At 42.7% G+C, this 13,693-nt stretch overlaps 1 protein-coding gene across 1 annotated transcript in view; it reads left to right on the forward strand.

Moving 5' to 3' along the window:
- The window catches only part of SBF2 (SET binding factor 2), a 353,360-nt gene that overhangs the window by 295,135 nt on the left and 44,532 nt on the right, over positions 1-13,693 (forward strand). Inside the window, exons 27-31 of the mRNA XM_045291145.1 lie at positions 1,246-1,442; positions 3,681-3,821; positions 4,714-4,809; positions 10,419-10,496; positions 11,771-11,955. Of these exons, the coding sequence (XP_045147080.1) occupies positions 1,246-1,442; positions 3,681-3,821; positions 4,714-4,809; positions 10,419-10,496; positions 11,771-11,955 (697 nt within the window). The remainder of the gene's footprint in view (positions 1-1,245; positions 1,443-3,680; positions 3,822-4,713; positions 4,810-10,418; positions 10,497-11,770; positions 11,956-13,693) is intronic.

The raw sequence follows: 13,693 nt of genomic DNA on the forward strand, positions 1-13,693 counted from the left end.
CCGAACTGCACTGCACACACCTGCTTGATGTATATGCCATGTTATGTTAGGCTTCACATATTGTTGGATATGATCTGATAGGTTATTTGGGGGGTTTGAGTATATGCCAAAGGGAATCATTAGTTCAACAGAGATCTTCTTTAATAATTTTACATGTATATTGTTCTTAGAATTCTAAGCTTAGTCATCAAAAGCCTTTTGTTTTACTGCAAGGGGCTTGTTTCTTTTTTTTTCCCTCAACATTTTCTCTCCACTTAAGCCCCCGGCATTAGGTCCTCATTTCCCCCTCCCTCCCCGCTTCCCCCTACCTCATGAGCCCTTGATAATTTATAAATTGTTATTTTGTCATATCTTGTCCTGTCCAACGTCTCTCTTCACCCACTTTTCTGTTGTTCGTCCACAGGGAGGAGGTCACATATAGTTCCTTGTAATCGGTTCCCTCTTTCCAACCCACTCTCCCTCTACCCTCCCTGTATCTTCACCACATTTGCTTATTCACCAGCTTTGTCTTCAGCGGTTGTGTCGGGAAGGTGAGCATCATAGAAAGCCAATTTAATAGAACAAAGTATTCTTGCATTGAGGGAGTACTTGAGTGGAGGTCCAATGTCCCAGGGGGCTCATTTCAAAGGAAGACTACACACAAGTCAGTGGATGACTTAGTGTGGGGTTTTGTTTTGTTTTTCTCTCATGATCTAGGCCTATTATTCTCAACCTCTAGAGCACGGGTCCTCAAACTTTTTAAACAGGGGGCCAGTTCTCTGTCCCTCAGACCCATTGGAGGGGCGGATTATAGATTAAAAAAAACTATTTTAACAAATTCCTATGCACACTGCACATATCTTATTTTGAAGTAAAAAAACAAACGGGGCAAAAACACCTGGCGGGCTGGATAAATGTCCTCGGCGGGCCGCATGTGGCCCGTGGGCTGTAGTTTGAGGACGCCTGCTCTAGGGAATTGAGGAGTTGAAAGTAAGTTTCATGTTTGAAATGCAAGATGGCTTCAAAAAGTTTATGGAAATATTCTCTTACCTTGTAATTTCCTTTTTCCACAGCTTTTTGAAGTCCCCTGGCATTGTCTTACCCCTCACCCAAAATGTCTGAGTCTTAGAAAAATTACTATAATATTATAGTTATATTCTTATTTTTTTCTCTCCCTCTTTCTCTCCTTACTTCCTTTTTTCCCCTCTCCCTACTCTCTACCAACGCCACTAAATCTTATCCTTTCTGTTTTCCGTGTCCTCACAGCTACCCTGGCCTGCTCGTGGTCCCCCAAGCTGTCCAGGACACCAGTCTACCAAGAGTAGCCCGCTGCTATCGACATAACCGCCTGCCTGTCGTATGCTGGAAGAATGCAAGAAGCAGCACCCTGCTCCTCCGCTCGGGAGGATTCCACGGGAAAGGAGTAGTTGGTCTTTTCAAATCCCAGAACTCCCCTCAGGCAGGTAAGCATCTCACTACAGTACAATTATAAGCCTTTCGCTTCAAAGTATTCCCAAGAATACAAGAAAGAAATACGATTGGGGAATGTCAGGTGCGCCACATAGAACAAGTGCAACTGAAACCAGAACAAAACTTGGCAATGTGGGGCTCCGCCTTCAATTTCACGTCCTGTTGAATCTGTCGCTCCCTTTTAGAAGTGCTATAAATCAAGTTCTATGGTTTCAGCAGGTAGAACCCTGTGTCCTTACTCACACTTCCTGTCTGCTCCGGCTGCGCTGTGGCCAACAGTGAGCTGCATGGCGGCGCCCACCGCTACGGTCCAGAAGCCATAGTTATGGTATCTTGGGGGGGCCTTATTATCAGGGAGGCCTTATGTTCAGGGAGGTCTTATTTTCAGGGGGATGCCCTATATAGTTCAGCGAGAGGCAAAACTGTAAGTAGGTCTTATTTTCGGGGGATGTCTTACTTTCAGGGAAACACGGTATTACCCGGAGCTCAGAGTCTCAACTCAGATGTAATTAAAGACAATTGGCTTGTAACTCCCCTGAGGAATCCTCCCAGGCAACATGGTAGGAACATTAGAGTGCAAGCATACAGTGTAAGTTGCAAAATAAAACAGATCATTTCAGGCACATTGATGAGCTTGGGTTAAAAAAATTTTCCGACTTTATTTCTTTGGTTTCTGATTTTTTTTTAACTTAATATACATTGATCATATTTTATGTATTCCAGCTCACACATTCATTCACATTTACTCTCTTTGAAACAGGTGGACATCTTACAGTTGCCACATTAAGAAAGAATGGTGTCATCCTTTGGTTGGCAGTGTTGTTTTTAGTCCAGGCACCTCGTTTTATTGTGCCTTGCTGTCCTGCACTTCACAAATGTTGTATTTTTACAAAGTGAGGGTTATGGCAACCTTGCATTGAGCAAGTGTGTCCACACCATTTTCCCAAGAGCATGTGCCATCTTCTTGTGTCTGTGTCACATTGTCATCATTTCTACAATACAAGGGCGCTTTTAAAAGTTCATGGAAAAAATAGAATGAAAAGATAATGGGATTTTGCCGCAAGTTTTTTGAAACCCCCTCATTTCAGACTTTTTCATAATGCTGTTGCACACTTAACAGACTACAGTATAGTACACATATAACTTTTAAATGCACTGGGAAACAGAAAACATGCATTTGACCCACTTCATTGCTTAATTGCAGTAGTCTGAAATTAAACCTGCAATATCTCTGAAGTATGCCCCTATGTAAAATAACAGTGATCTTATAGCTCATGGCATCTCAGAGTTGATAAAATATAATAATGTTAATTATGGATTTCCTATTCAGATTGTAAGAAAACTTCTTGTTTTCTATTGTCCTGGTGAGTCTGTTCCCAATGCCTGTTAAGGTGTCTGTGGAGCCCTGCTGGCATAGTGGTTACGTGTTGGGCTGCTCACCACAAGGGCAGCAGTTCAAGACCACAGCCACTCCGAGGAAGGAAGATAGGGCTTCTACTCCCTTAATGAGTCACAGTCTCAAAAACCCACAGGGGCAGGTCTACCCTGCCCTACAGGGTCGCTTTAAGTCGGCGTTGACAGCGAGTTTGGTTTCAGGTTTGGTTAAAGTGTCTGGACCAATTTCAGAGATTGTCTTGTGCTCCGGACCAACCAGCTATGCCCTCCTAGCAGAAGACTGCTCTGTAATTGTCTCCATCTGGGGATACTTACTGTCCCTCTTCTAGAAGCACCAGAGAAGCTAGCAATAGTTGCTGCTGTCTTCTCCCCATTACTCTCCGTCCTCCTCTTAGCAAACAAACCCCTGTTGGGCCTGTATGGCAGAACTGGGATAAAAGCTACTGGTGTTGACAGATTGTCACCTCTGCCCATTCTGGAATGCCAAGGGAACCTCCTCCATCCTCTGCTCCCTAACAGTAGCATAGGTTGTATGGCTGTTTTCAGTGGCTTGGCGAGTGAAAGCTAAACACCTGTGCTTGGAAGGGCACGGTTGTGCCTGCTTGTCAAGCTCCTGGGCTCTTATCTGGGAGGGGAGAAGGCAATGAAGAAGGAGGTGCGGTGAAACCAGCATCATAGGAGGATTAAGCCCCGACTAGATTGGAGCTTTCAGTGGGACTGGCTTCTAAGTGTGGGTGTGGTCACTAGGAGAATGTACAAAGAGTAAAATGTATATACGTGCTCGTTTTGCTGACCTACAGACAGTTTGTTTTACTCGATATATTTTCCTTTTATAGCTCCTACCTCCTCTTTAGAATCTTTCAGTAACATAGAACAAGAGAAGTACTTGCAAGCCTTACTGAGCGCAGTGTCTGTCCATCAGAAACGCAGTGGCAACAACACACTCACTGTCAGGCCAGCTCTTGCTCTGTCTCCAGGTAAGCTTTGATGATACCTTTTTAACTTTATTTTTCCATGGCTGTGTAAGGGTCGGATCTGTTCCTAGGCTGAGTCTCTCGAATTATCTGCCCTGTTCCTTTCACGTGACCTTGTAAAGGTTTATCGGCAGTGCTGCAATTTTAGCTCTTTTTACTGAGAACTCACGGTACCACTATTAATAATCTGGAAAGTAAATTGTAACCCAATTAGAGACTCAATTATTTTCCTTTTAAAATAGCAATAGAAAGAGAGGAAGTGTGGAATATAAAATCAGCAGGGGGTCCTCTCCCTCAATCTGTTTTAAAATACTACTAAGACGTTGTATGTATAACTTAAACGTATGTTTATTAAATGCATATCCATAAAAATCATCATGTATAAGCTTGAAATTTCTGCAGCCTTTTATGATTCATAGTACAGTTTGTTTGGACTAGATTTGGATGAAGCCATTAAGACTTGTACTAATATTCTGTTTCAGTTATCATGTGGTGGAACCCCAAAGGGTTCATGTAGAGGTAACCCTGATGTGTTAAGACACAGGAGCATGTGACTTGAAAAGTTGGTCTTCTTGGCTTAATCAGCTATTTGAATTAGCTCAACATAAGCAGAGTGGCTTTCCTTGTAAAGTAACACCATGCATGCCTTGCTTCATTTATCATTAAATTCTCTGATTGCGTTTGCCAAACCTAACTCTCTGTAATCTTGCAAATGTGTGTTATCTCAGATGAAATAATAACATTGCCTTGTTATCTCTAATAAAGCTCTGGGTACTTAAAAAAGTACATTGTTTGGCAGCAATTAGACATGCTCCACATGAAGATAACTTTTTGTCATTTGAGTAATGTTAACCCGAACGACATGGTTTTTCTTCTTCTTTTTGGCTGACTTTAGGGACTGAAAGGAGGACTTCAAGAATGTCCACTGTGCTTAAGCAGGTAGTGCCAGGACATTTGGATGTAAACCCATCCAATAGCTTTGCTCGAGGAGGTTAGTAAGATTGATTTTATAACTGAGCACTGATATAAGCCGAAAGGCAGACAGCATTCATTGTTCAAGGTAGCAGATACTTTAACTCAACTAATTATGGTTCAAACTGTTCATAATTACCCTTTCCAAGTGAATGATCAAATTTGTTACTAGCATGGTGACAGAGGAGTTTAGCCCCGTGGGACAATCGGTATAATCACTGTTGCTGTCGTGTATATTTGAGTTTGTGATGCTTCAAGAGGTGAAGGGAGCACTTCTGAATGGTGAATCCACCCTCGGAAGATACCATGGCATGTAATGATGCTCCAGGTTTGCAGAGTAGACAGACTGAGCACAAATATGGACAGACAGCGAGGGAGAAGTATTAGCTCACTAAAGGGCCGTGCCTCCCCTGACTGTTATTTTGCTCCGACTTCTGAGATGCTAACTTAGAGGGTCGGATAGAGTGCTAGCTGAGTTTCTCTTTTTTCTCCTGAGCTGTGGCTGCTGGCATGAGGAAGTGGAGAAAGGCTGAGTATACATTCGCTCTTTAAAGCTCCACCGGGTGGTCCACGTTGGTCTCTGGAAGTTTATGTGAGATCCATTCCTTTACTTCCCAGAGGAAATTCCAGAGTAGGTATCTGATTGTCACAATGAAGTCATAGGATCCTGGGCTCTTCCTCTCCCCATATACAATTCGACATCCCCTGGAAAACAAACCAATGGAAAGCTCATTTCTCCCCACAGGGAATTCCCGCCATGATTAAGCAGCTCTGCTTGTCAGGAGGAATCCCTGGGTGGTACAAATGGCGAAGCCCTCCACCCACCCAGAGACATTTCAGAAACCAGTCTGCCTCCCAAAGGTCAGAGCCTTGAAGATCCCACGAAGCAGTGCTTCTCTGACACACACGGGGTCACCAGGAGGAGAAGTGGACTAGACAGCAACCGGTTAGGGATGTTTATTTCTCTCGTTTTTGTTTATTTGTCAGAAAAGTCTTTTTTGCTTGGATCTTAAATCTACCACTGTGTAACTTTTACACATTGGCCCTACCTCTGCACTCTTAAAGTACAAAAACAAGCCTGATCTCATACACCGCCGTTTTCCCCGGCGTGATCCTTGTTTCTGTTTTCTGCTACTCTCCTGTTCAAGTGGTTCTAGTCTACTCCCCATCTTTGTCATTCTCTGGCCTCTTCACAGGGCTGAGCCCAGCACTCAGGTATTCCTGAAGCCTTACATTGCATTAGACCTGAGCACACACTCTGTGTGTGTGTGTGTGTGTGTGTGTCTGTCTGTCTCTCTCTCTCTCATTGTTGGTCTTTGCAGTATCCTGCTTTGGAGACTTAAGTGTACTGTGTGCCATCCCTATAAAATTTCATCTTCTTGAGGCCTTTGGATCCTATCTACCTAGTGCATTAGCTGTTTTACCAAGCTTCTTGTCATGCATGGCTTTGATCAGTGCTCTCATGTGAACTGTTGTTTAAGAAAATGTTGAACAAGCCAGAGCTAAGGACAAAGGCCTATGGCACACAGCATAGAAGCCTCCCTGCCTCCCTGAAGAAAGCTACCCCTCTGTTACTCGACACTGGTTGTGGGTCCTCCTACTAAAAAGCTCACTTGGCTCACGTTTTCAAACCTCTGCCAATCTTTTTAATTCAGTATTTGCCAATCTTCCAGCCTGTTAACCAGATTACAAAAAAGTATATGGTTAGTTTGGCTTGCTTTATTATAGGATTAATGCTTTTTTCTTTTCTAAGTACTAATAAATAAGCCATTAATAACCCTGTCTAGAATTTGGTTTAGAATCAACATTAAAAAGCTCTAGTTAATAAAATCTACTCTTCCCACCAGGCGCCTCCCTGCACCACCACCCCCACCACCACCACACACCCCTTAACCCTGTACTATCAGCTCATCTCCTGGCAAGTCCCCTTGGCTCTTTGGATACTTCATCCTCATTAGAATGTTCTACAACAGCAGAATTTCCTAAGGGCTTTCTTGATCTTCTCGAGTCCCTCCTCCTAATTCACGTATCAAGCTATGCATAGGCTCATATGCAGCTAGCTATAAAATTTTCAAATGCCTTTATTTTACATTTAAGATACAAACTTATTTCTTCTCATCTCTTTCCTTGTGATTTTGAACTAAAGTTGATGTAGTCGACTTTCTCCTGCACGTCTTGGTATTTCCAGTGCCAAGAGTTCTTCTAACGCTGGTCAGATTTTAGTTCAACATTACAGTTTCCCTCATGGCTGTATTTACCATGAGAAAGCTTATGCTATTAGCATGCCGGTAGTTTTCCATTCTACTTTCAATAGACTACAACTTCCAACAGATGTCTGGTTAGCTGGACCTCTCCCACTCCACACTTGGCTGTTGTGTTTTGCTTTTGTAAACTTCATTGGGAACATTATCCATCCCTCTGTTTGACCAGATGACCTGTTACATAAATTTGAGCTACAAAAGTGTCTTTTCTTTTATGTTGCTACCTAAGACTTATGAATTTTTCATCCAGTTGTTTCAACTATGGTATGATCTCTCCTTTTATACTGGCCTCAGACTCATAGCTAATGGTTATATTCTAATCATGAGTCCCTTCTTTGCTAGCCTCAAAGATCTCTGGGGAGGCTATATTTATTCCTTTGGGTTTAGATTTCCCTTTTGATTGTAATCTATTCTGTGTCCATCTTGGGCTATAAGTATTGTTTCTGAAACTCCTCCCAAATATTTTCTAGTGAACATCACAGGTTGCTGCTAATTGGCCTAAGGTAGTGTGTTAGTCCAGGTAGACTAGAAAAGCAAATCCAGGGAGACACTCATATGTGTATAATAAAGAGCTTGATATAAAAGAGCAATTGTATATTGAGAAAACACCCCAGCCCTGTCCAGTTCAAGTCCATAAGTCCAATATTAGCCCATATGTCCAATACCAGTCTATAAATTTCTCTTCAGATTTATACAACACATGCAATGACGCTGAATGCAGGAAGATCACAGGCCAGTGGGTAGAAAGTCTGTGGATCCAGTGGTGGTGGAAGCATCCAGTTCCAGGGCCCTGGCTCCATCAGTAGCTCCATGTGGCTTGTCAATAGGAATGTGTAGCAGAGAGAGTCTGGCCTCCAGTGAGCTATTTCTCTCCATTGCGCCTCCAATTGAAGTCATCAAGCTATGACCTGATTTGTCAAGCTAAACACCACCCCTTCACTCTTAATAGTCTCAAGTTGACACCAGATTATATAACTACCACAAGCAGGAAGATAATGGTATATGCTTTAGGTCTGGGCCACTAATTGCCAAGTCCTCTTGATCATGACTCACAGGAAGAACTGTATTTTACGTCCTAAATGTATACACACATACACATTTGTCACAGTGTAAGTAATATAAGTCACAGTGCAAAATGTGGATATGTGATAAAACAAAAGTTTTATGAAAGAATACTCATCCATACCACATAGAGTGTGTAAAATATTTTGAATTTTGTTTCTGTTTTTGAAAATACTGGTTTGACTTACTAAGATTATTTAATAGTCCCTTGAAGGGGGTCTGCAGTTTGGAAAACATTACTTTAGAACCTTAACAGGTATACTATGCTCAGGACAAACACTTTGACCTAAGAGTCACTCAGGAAATCCAAGTATACCTTCCTACCACCAAGAGAGCAGTGCAGTTCCTTTAGTTACCATGCCTTCCAAATAAGATGACAATTCTCAACCCCTCTGCTGGTCTCACAGCAGCATTTGGCTGACTTCCTGCTAAGAGAATAAACACTCCACTTTTCACTCTTCTGATGCAAATGAATTGAGAAGAAGCCAGGGGAGAGGGCTACCACCACCACAATGTATTGATCTGCAAAAAGGAAATAACAAATGTCTTGAGCCTCTGAGGTATATCAAGCTCTTGACTCTGTTGCAGGATAGATCAAAGAACCAACATGATTTGTTTGGTCTCTGCCCTTGAGAGCACACCATCTGATTGAGTTAGAGAATGTGCAGCTAATCACAATGCAGTGTGATAAGAACTCCCTACATCAAATAGACCTCCTTACATGACCACGGAGGGGGGGGGGGGGGACAGCTGGAGTCAGCATTGAAGAAAGTATTAACACCATTCCAGGCAGAGGGGCAAACCTGAGAAAGTGTGATCTGTCCAGAGAACAGTATCTCTGGATCAGGGACCACTAGCGATTTACTGTACTCATCCTGGTGTCTCACATCCCAGTAAGAAAATGGCCTTGTCAGAAAGGAGACCAGTTGGCCAGCCCTGCTGCCACAAGTCTTTGCTCTTCAGAGCATGATCTGTGTGCCATCAGTCAGTGCCTCTACTGACTTTAGTCCCTGCCTCCACAGGAATGAAAAATCACATTCAAATTTTCTTTTATCAAATTAATGTGTCATGTTTTACAGTTTTGTAGTCTCCATTTTAACAATACTGCTGTTAAAGTCTAAAATCCTGAATAAACAAAATATAATTTCCCTTAATCGGCTTGAACAATTCCTTTAAGAGTCAGGAAGTTATGATGTGACTCTAACCCAGCGATCCTCAACCTGTGGGTCATGACCCCTTTGGAGGTCGAATGACCCTTTCACAGGGGTCACCCAATTCATAACAGTAGCAAAAATTATGAAGTAGCAACAAAAAAATTTGATGGTTGGGGGTCACCACAACATGAGGAACTATATTAAAGGGTCGCAGCATCAGGAAGGTTGAGAATCACTGCTCTAACCAATTGCTAGCCATTTTTGTTGTTACCAGGTAAGTTTTGCCATAGTTAAGAAGCACTTCCTTTCTGATAGAAAAAAAAAAATATATATATATATATATACACACACACACACACACACACACACATATTACTCAAATTACAAAAGTGTTATCTCTGCCTGTCATTTTGGTGCAAGTGGGAATTTTAGGAGAAGGCATTACTTCAGTCATTATAAGCTGTAATACTGGTGGTATTGGGCATTGTCACAGAATCTTGAATACTGCTCTTACAACTGTCTGCTTAGGGAAAAGAAATGTAATTCCAAACTGAAAAGAGAAGGAAGATTGTGTGGCAATGCTTAATGCTCTGTCGCAAAAAACATGCCCTTAGTTATCCCAAATGGTTTCTAGAGCTTTCGTTGTTTCCTGGTGTGATGACCTTGCTCAAAGAACAAATGGTTGTTCAGCAAATAGCATTTGCCAACCAATCAGCCCCCATAAACACTAGGGCCAGTGTATTCCTAACATTTACACCCCCCAAATGCCTTAGTGAATAAGACTAAGGAATTTTGAATTAGTATATAAATTTGATACTGCCTCAATTAAAATCTCCAAAAGCTTATTCCATTTGGTATAATTTTTTAGTGGTACTTTCTGCTGTGCTGCCCGTCTCATTGTGCTTTTAGTCTTTATAAGCAGGTGCTGAGATTTCATGTAACAAGCACTCAGTCCATCTGTGTGTGTGTGTGTGCACGCGCAGCTTTTTACTTGTTAGCAGGATCTTCTACCTTTACAATGTGCACGTTTGTTTCCTGGGCTAACTTATGTTTTAAAACCAAATAACTTGTCTCTTCTCTTACCCCCTCTGCTCTGGTGTTTGCTGCTGGCTGCATTTCATGCCTTCTCTGTCTTTAACCTTGCCTACCAGTGCTTGAATACAGAGATGAATGTTTTACTCAGTCAAATCCCACATCTTCAGCTAAGGGAAGAGTTCCTAATAACCAAGGTACTGACGTATATTTATCCTTCCTGACACGTCATTTTACCTAACCATCTTCCTGTGAAAACATCTGTTGCCAATCACTTCCCCCCCACATTTGTTTGTCAAATTATGCCCTTTATTCTCATCCACATTCTGAATGTCCTCTGTGATTCCATTTTCAAAAGCTTTGCAAGATAATCCTTGCCATCACCCCTAAGTGAATCCCAAGGGTTATCTAAAAAAGACTGGTCCCTGTTAGGCAGAAGTCACCGAGGAAGAGTTTGGGGTTTCTTTCCTGAAATTAGTCTTCTGCCCCCATGACTATTTCTAAGGAGAGAGGTGGCTTGATGTCACATGTGGGAGAGAAGAAAGAGCAGTTCCGACTCAAGAAGGCTGCTTTAAAGGAGGCACGTCCACACGTGGGCAACGGCCCCGCAACTTGGCACGGAGGTGGGTGCTCTGTGGCTCTGAAGTCGCTACAGTGTGACTCAAGCTTGTGAGCGAGGGGTCACCCTTGGATTTAATACTCAATACTCTCGCTTGCATATGGAAATTCTTGATTTTCCTAATTCATAGATTCTCCTAGTGACTTAGCACGGCCTCTCTCTTAGAAGACCTGCTTCTGGCTGCACATTTGAAAGAAAACCTCCTAAGAGCCCACAAATGCCTATTACTAAATGAATAACTTCTCGTTTTATTTCATGGAGATTGGAGGAGAAAAGACAATAGAATAATCTTTGGTAATTTAGAGTTATATAATTTGGGTATAGTATACAGATCTTAATTCCAAAGCCAACCTCAGATTAAAGTAAGGGTTAGTAAATGTCTAGTTCATTTCCAAATAAGATTTCTTATTGAATTGACTGAATAAGGCACAGGAATGTTCCTTACTTCTTTCATGAAACCCTAAGAAATGAATTTCCTCAGTTTTCTCCTCCCTAGGCCACAGTGCTGCCTCCTGCCTGCACTTTTGCTTATTGCTTTTGTGATTAGTGCACGTTTTCTATTTATGATTCTACCCAGGACTCGCTTAGAATGCCGAATGTATCTTCAAATATCAAAATAGGATTGACTTGGTGACTTCTTAGGGTTCACCAAGCCTAAGACTGCGTGGTTTTAAAATGTTATTTGAATAATGCTTAGATGCTGTCAAAGTAAATGACGAATGCCTGCAACGATCTCAGTACTAGATTAATTAATGTATTCTAACACGTGCCTTCCGAGCATGCTCCTGTCTCCGTATTCAGTGGCATTTCCACAGCAGATCATCTCACCCAACTCTTTTGGCTTCTGTGAAGGTGTGTGGGCAAGTCTGCGCTCTAGCACCCGCCTGATCGGCTCTCCAACATCCTTCATTGATGTTGGCGCCCGGCTGGCAGGCAAGGATCACCCGGCCTCCTTTAGTAACAGCGCCTACCTACAAAACCAGCTCTTGAAACGCCAAGCGGCCCTTTACATATTTGGTGAAAAGTCACAACTAAGGGTAAGAGTTTTTGTTCTCACTTGGAAACTTTATAGATGCACTAAGACAGCTTATAAAACATGTCACACATTTCTTTTTTAGCATGGATTCTTAATGTGGAGTTAAAATCGGTCACAACAATTCTAAGGTATCTCTTTGTAGGTTGTAATCTTAACATATGGATACATACGTACCAGGGGACTTAAAAAATTCTCTCGTCTGTTCATTCTCTTTTCTTATGAATTGTCTGACATCCCCTTGTATATACATACTTGAACATCTACTAGCCATGAAAATAAGAACTTGTTCATAGTAATTTGGAAGAAACGACTGCAATTTACTTCTGCTAAAAGTCAGGATAGGCTTGTGGGACTTCAGGAAATTGGCGCTCCGAGAACCAGGAGAAAGGCTTATGCAAGCTGGTGCCCTCCCTCCATGGAGCTTCCACAGCCGTCTCTGCCGATGGCAAGGCCTAGAGAAAGAGGCACGTGCCCTAATTTCCCGAGAGTCAAAAAATGCGTACAGTCTGATTCTTAACAGCTTTATTCGTATTAATTTTTATGCTAAGGGACTTTACTACATAGAGGTCCCATGAATTATAAAGGTAGACTTTCTCTGCCAAGGCACTCAGTGATAATTCCTAGAGTTTTAATATTTTCACAATTCACAGATTACAAAGAAAATTGCATTACTCCTGACAGGTTTTATCTACGAGATGAAAATACGTGTTAATTCAGAAATCTCCCCAAGCTCGTTCTAGCCCTCCAGTCAGCACCGAGCAATCCCACCCCCCTTTGACTGAGTCACTGATCAGAGCTGTGAGAGCAGCACGCGCAGGTCCCTCTGCCTCCTCTGCAGGCTCCCACAGGCTCGAGTGCCTGAGTCATCACTTCTGCAGTCAAATGGATGTGTCAGATCTCCTCCCACCGCCTGATCTGCTTTAATCTCTTAGTCACCACCATGTAGGGCAAAGGGCACCGTCAGTTCTGAAGGCTGCATACAAGTCTTCTGATACGCTTCATGTCCAGGAAAGCGCTGTGCCACTTTCCAACAGCAGCCTAGGGTTCCCTGCGCAGCTTCATTGGCACCAGCATCTTTTCTCAGCACACTTTCCACACTTGAGCACATCACTTACTCCCCCTCTCGATCCCTCCTGTGGTTTGTCTCCTGACAGTGGTCGGACCTAGATGAGGAAGCCAGACTGACCACTGGGAGCTTGCTCTTCCTCTTCCTTTCCTCCTTTGTTTTGTGTCTTCCTTTCTTCTGCCCTTTCTTCCTCTAGTTAGTAATTCTATTACTCTTCAGTCATCGTGTACCCTTTTTCACGTTCCATTACTCAGCCAGTCCTTACTCTGGGCGCATCTCTACTCCCCCATGTGTGCCTTGCTCACACTGCCTACACCCCTTTTTCTTCCAGCAAAGGAAACCTGAGCAGGAAGGTAGTGACTCAGTCTAAAGCCAGCTTGAATCGGGTCCTCTTGACACCTTTTTAAGGAGCCTTGGTGGCACTATATTAATCATGTGGCTGACAACCTAAAAGTCTGCCCATTCGAACCCACCAGCCACTCCATGGGAGAAAGATGCCACAGTCTTTCTTCACAAAGCTTCACCGACTTGGAAAAGCCTATCCGGCAGTTCTGCGCCACCCTACAGTGTTGCTGTCAGTCTGAGGCAACCCAACAGCAACAGGGATTATGGTGTGAGACCTTACAAAATCCTCATGCTTGAGTGCATTAGGGAGAAAGACAAAGCTTTCTAA

Source organism: Echinops telfairi, unplaced genomic scaffold, assembly GCF_000313985.2.
Source record: "Echinops telfairi isolate 266 unplaced genomic scaffold, ASM31398v2 ScPeMD7_60;HRSCAF=208, whole genome shotgun sequence".
NCBI classification, from domain to species: Eukaryota; Metazoa; Chordata; class Mammalia; order Afrosoricida; family Tenrecidae; genus Echinops; species Echinops telfairi.